Source organism: Aegilops tauschii, chromosome 2 (genome assembly GCF_002575655.3).
Source record: "Aegilops tauschii subsp. strangulata cultivar AL8/78 chromosome 2, Aet v6.0, whole genome shotgun sequence".
NCBI classification, from domain to species: domain Eukaryota; kingdom Viridiplantae; phylum Streptophyta; class Magnoliopsida; order Poales; family Poaceae; genus Aegilops; species Aegilops tauschii.
In genome coordinates, this window is record NC_053036.3 from 117,224,806 (window position 1) to 117,229,989 (window position 5,184).

The window sequence follows — 5,184 nt, forward strand, 5'->3', positions numbered from 1 at the left end:
ATAACTTAGGGCATTGAGTGGTCATTTAAAAATAAATTTTCACATTCAACTCGAAACCATGATATGTACATGCCAACAAGAAGTATGAAATCAAGGCATACACTCGCAGATTGTAAAATCAAATTCATAATACCTCGAGTTTCTAGTACAAGACCAGGGCTGAAGTCGTGGTACCTCTGGACTTGGCTCCTCGACCATGAGGAAGGTTCCACTGTACGTTAAAGGTATAATGTGCATAGTAAGTTACCCAAGCCTCCAACCGCTAGGCGACATCGCCATATTTGGCATGTAAGTGACATGACATCTATACCAATATAAAAAAACCTAAAGAGGCAGATCCAACAAATCTCGACCATTAAATCCTTGTAATCTAACGAATCAGCCTGCTTCAATGGTGAGCCCTCAACACATTTAGCGTGCAGTTAATATCATATCAAATATCAATTCGAGCGCTAATCACATAAGTAAACAAATAATTTCATACCTAACATATGCATGTCATTAATATAATGCCTAATATCAACGTGCATTGCACGTACAGATTTACTAGTTATCAGCAAAAACACGTAGTGTGGTCATGCGATTTTTGTATTTCAAGATAAACATATCGCCTCACTATTACTCTTGGAGTATACATAATTCATGTGAAACACAATTAACATGAAGCGCAAAATACTTGAAATTACGTGGAAAGGCCATATATTCTTCTTTGCCCGAGGTATTTGCCAAGCATCAAAATGTTGCACTTCCGCATCAGAAATTCGGAGAGGTGGGCCAGCCCTTACGCCCTATATATATACCCGGATTCCACCGCCCCAACCATCAAACCACCTTCCTCTCCTTCCTCCACCCCCCCCGAACCATCGCCATCACATCTTCTCCTTCTCTTCGTCCGTTGCTCCCGTTGAAGCCCACGCACCTTGCATTCTCCCACCGCTTCTTCGGTCTCCCTCCCTGTGTCGGTCCGCGCTCTCGTCATGACGAACCACGCCGCCTTTGCTGCCGAGGACGCGGTCACCGCCGTGGCGGCGCCAGCGCAGCCCGGTCGCCATTTCGCGTCGTTCCCGCCGCGGAGGGCCCGCGACTGCAGGAAGGCCGCCCTGGGCCGCATGGATCTCGCCACCTCCGGGGTGCTGATGGCCGGGTCTCTGCTGGACTCGATGAAGGCCTCCTCGCCCCGCCACGCCATGTCCCCCGCCGGCGCCGACCACGAGGAGTGGATCGTAAGTTTCTTTCACATGCACCCATGGCTGCTGCTTGCTTTCTTTCCCACCCTCCCTCCCTCTCTTCAACCGATTATTGACGAATCTTTGCCTGAATCGCAGGAGAAGCACCCGTCGGCATTGGAGTGGTTCGAGGGCGTGCTCGCGGCGGCCGAGGGGAAGCAGATCGTCATGTTCCTCGACTACGACGGCACCCTTTCGCCGATCGTCCAGGACCCCGACCGCGCCGTCATGACCGAAGAGGTCAGTCTCCTTCCTCCCTCGTTCCATGTCTTGTGACGCGATCGAAGCAGAGCATGCTCTGTTCACAAGGTTCCCTTTGCACTGTCCTGTTCTTATTTTTCTCTTTGATTCACGCAGATGAGGGATGCGGTGAGGGGCGTCGCGCAGCATTTCCCGACCGCCATAGTGAGTGGGAGATGCAGAGACAAGGTACATTCCAGCGCAAACATATCCTCTAGTGCTACTTTCTTGGTTCCTTGCTGCTGCTGCTGCATTTATAATTTTGTTGCTTTCTTGGTTCCTTGCCCCTCACACCATGGCTCCACCAGCGTGCACCGTAAACGGAATCTTCCAGGTTCCCTTTTGTAATTTTTGGGCGTGATTTTCACCGTCCGCATGACATGGCATGCATGCCGCATTTGGCTGCAGGCGTGAACCTAGACGCTATACACACACCAGTACATATAGCAAGCGTTTTTATGAGCGTTTCCTCGCAGTAGTACTTCCTTCCACAGAAAGGCAGGGACCCTTCCCCTTTCCCCGGTTACCTCTTCTCATTTACAGTACGTTTTGCCTACGTACAAAAAAAAGAGCACTGTATTTGTATTTATGGGCTGGTGCAATATGTACGCAGGTGTTCAGCTTTGTGAAACTGGAGGAGCTGTACTATGCCGGGAGCCACGGCATGGACATCAAGGGCCCCACCAAAGTGTCTAACCACAAGGCAAAGGTTAGTTAAGTTAGTCGACATCTCCCTTTCTCCGAATTTTCTTCTTGACTTATTCTCTCTCTCTCTTTCTCTACAGTCCTCGTGAAAGAGACTTTTCCTTGGCCATAATTTTTTTGTTCCCGGTAATTAAGTCGCTTGTGAGCTGCGTGATTGAGTGGTTGTTGGGTTTGTCTACGCAGGCTGACGAGGTTCTGTGCCAGCCGGCGACCGAGTTCTTGCCTGTCATTCAGGAGGTAGGCATGCACGACCTGACCCTGTCTTTCACCAGTGAGAGATTAATTTAACTACGTACCTGAGAAATAATATTCCTAATCAACGAGTAGTAATCTTGGTGTACCTTTTTTTCTCGCCATCAAGTCAACTACTGCTACTAGTACACCTAGCTACTAGTAGAATGTAAATGATTTGCTGACAAGTGTGGCTCGGATCGATTAATCTGCAGGTGCATGAGAAGCTGACGGCGAAGATGGAGTCCATCCCGGGGGCCATGGTGGAGAACAACAAGTTTTGCCTCTCCGTGCACTTCCGCTGCGTCGAGGAGGCGGAGTGGGACGCTCTGGGCAGGGACGTGAAGGCAGTGCTGGACGACTACCCGAAACTCTGCCTCACGAAGGGGAGAAAGGTCCTCGAGGTCCGGCCCTCCATCGAGTGGAACAAGGGCCACGCTCTCAAGTTCTTGCTCAAGTCTCTCGGTGAGTTCTTGCACGGCACATCACAATTGTCGTAACGGTGGCGGTTTCTTTAACGAAAATCGACGGGGCAGCCCGTTGTTTTGTTTAGAAAAAGAAAAACACAGCACATAGTAAATGCATAAATGTTGATGCTGCTTCATGCATGTCTTGTTAGTTACTTGCTGCATAAATATTCACACTAGGTTTTCGGATGTTTTTTTTCCTTTGCAGGCTATGCAGAGCGTGTCGACGTTTTCCCGATATACATCGGGGACGACCGCACAGACGAGGATGCATTCAAGGTATAGTACACGCTGCACCTGTTCTCTTTTGCGCTGATGCGCGCTATCGATCCAATCTGATGAACTGAGCCCTTTACTTTTGCAAAAAAATAAAATCAAAATAGGTGCTGCAGAACATGGGACAAGGCATCGGGATCCTTGTGACAAAGTTTCCAAAGGAGACAAGCGCATCCTACTCCCTGCGTGAGCCTGCTGAGGTATACAGTCCACTATATATGTGTATACACAAATATACATTTATATATATTAATGACGTATACAGTGATGCATGCATGTACATGGATGTATAATAGCTGCATGCCTATTTTTGTGCAGTATTTTATGCTTTCTAAAGTTAGCACGGCTAGCTAGCTATACCTAGGTACCTAAAGCAACTAGTAGTACCGTGTATTGTGGTCACTGTTGCAGTAGTAGAGCTAGCAGTTAGGTGCATGGCATATACTAGTATATGCTCTTGAGCTGCTTCCCCATAAAGTTGATTGTTAGGAGAAAGAAAGCAATGAAATGTTAGGCGTATCCCTTTTCTTGTAGTCATGGCTTAATTTCGAGTTTGACATGAAATTTATTTTCACATGTTATGCAGGTAAAGGAGTTCCTGCGCAAGCTGGCGAAGAGCAACGGGACAAAGAAGGGGTAATTCATCGATCAACAGCCCTCTAGCTCTAACTCAACATGGAGATCGAGCAACCTATATAGCTAGTGCATCAAGTCTAGCTTGTTCCTTCTTGGACTTGGTGGTGTCTTTGGCGTTTGATTTTAGTAGAACAATGCATGCATGCGTGTTGGGATCGATGTATAAGATCCAGATCGAGCAGTGACCCCTGCCCTGCTAGGCCTTGGCTTTGAAGGTTTCTATTACTGTATCCTTCTCGCAAGGTCTTGTAATTAGCCTTCCGTTATTAGCTATGACAGAAATGGGAGTGACAAAGTAGCCCTCCCTTTTCTCACCCCGCACTATAAAATTGTTCTCGCTTTGCTTCCTTCATCGTTAGCTTGTGATGATGTGATCTCTGTTGACAAGTAGCTATAAGAGTTAAGATATAGCTATGCTAGTTGTCACTGCTGTTGGTGGGAAAAGAAAATACGGCATGCAATCAAGGGAGAACTTAAACAACATAACATGCGATCGATTCTCTGTTGCGAAGTGCACAGTGCATCAGATGGGTGCCAACAGTTCGTAAATGCATGGACCGTTCGTGTATGCATGTGTGAGAAGTCAGAACTACCGGTAGCTAGCTACCAAGGCCGGCCGGCCTGCTTGCTTGCCCCTGTACGGCCAAGCCTGCGCCTTCAGATCAATGCATGGCATGGCACTGCATGCTGGTAGCGTAGTAAATTCCGCAGACCGATTACCGAGAAGACGGATCGAGTAGTGCATGCGATGCCATTGCTACTCCTCCTTCTCGATCCAGGAAGAGAGATCTGGTTGGTCTGTGGGCGGGGAAAGCTGCCGCTTGCTTCTGCGCGCTGCTGCTGCTGCTGCTATGCATGCATGGATGGACGGACGCATCATCAATGGGGTGGCGCCAAAACGTTGCCCTCGAAAAGGGCCTGTCTGCTGGGTCAGCAGTGGCCGGGTACTCCTACTACTTGGATCGCACCATTTCTCCACGGGTTCCCATGGGTAGAAACGGCAAGGATCCCACATGGTGGGCGACGACTGAGCTCTCATCGATCGAGCTCTGCGTCTGGGCCTCTCTGCTTCCGCTGGGACCACGCATGCATATGCATGGCGACGAGGCCGGCCGGCCGGCCGGTAGCTTTCCTGGCTCGTTGAATTAATGCGCGCGCGGCATCGACGATCGAGCACGACGGAGATCGCAGCGGAAACAATGCGCCGATGCCGATGCCGATGCCGACATGCAGCTAGCTAGGTGCGTGCGCGACCACCGCTCCGTCCCACGGCAGGGAGCGCGGTAGGGCTGGCTAGCTAGCTCCTCCCTCTGTGGAGTCTGGAGTCGCCTTTTCCGGGGGCGCACATGTCCCCCCTGACGGCCAACGGACCGAGGCCCCGGCCGGCCGGCCTCCCCCTGCCC

The 5,184-nt window shown here is 50.0% G+C and overlaps 1 protein-coding gene across 1 annotated transcript; it reads left to right on the forward strand.

Moving 5' to 3' along the window:
- The first annotated feature begins 831 nt into the window (after positions 1–831).
- On the forward strand, positions 832–4,133 carry LOC109783492 (trehalose 6-phosphate phosphatase RA3). The gene is made up of 9 exons (XM_020342094.4): positions 832–1,223; positions 1,326–1,466; positions 1,584–1,655; positions 2,080–2,175; positions 2,355–2,408; positions 2,618–2,867; positions 3,078–3,148; positions 3,253–3,345; positions 3,732–4,133. Exons 1-9 carry the CDS (start codon positions 978–980, stop codon positions 3,783–3,785), a joined length of 1,077 nt encoding a protein of 358 aa, XP_020197683.1. The 5' UTR covers positions 832–977; the 3' UTR covers positions 3,786–4,133.
- Positions 4,134–5,184: the final 1,051 nt, after the last annotated feature.

Coding starts and splice junctions, on each gene's coding strand:
- LOC109783492 (XM_020342094.4), top strand. CDS start 978: ATGACGAACCACGCCGCCTTTGCTGCCGAGGACGCGGTCACCGCCGTG. Junction 2,409..2,617: donor TCTTGCCTGTCATTCAGGAG/GTAGGCATGCAC, acceptor ATTAATCTGCAG/GTGCATGAGAAGCTGACGGC. Junction 3,149..3,252: donor CAGACGAGGATGCATTCAAG/GTATAGTACACG, acceptor AAATCAAAATAG/GTGCTGCAGAACATGGGACA.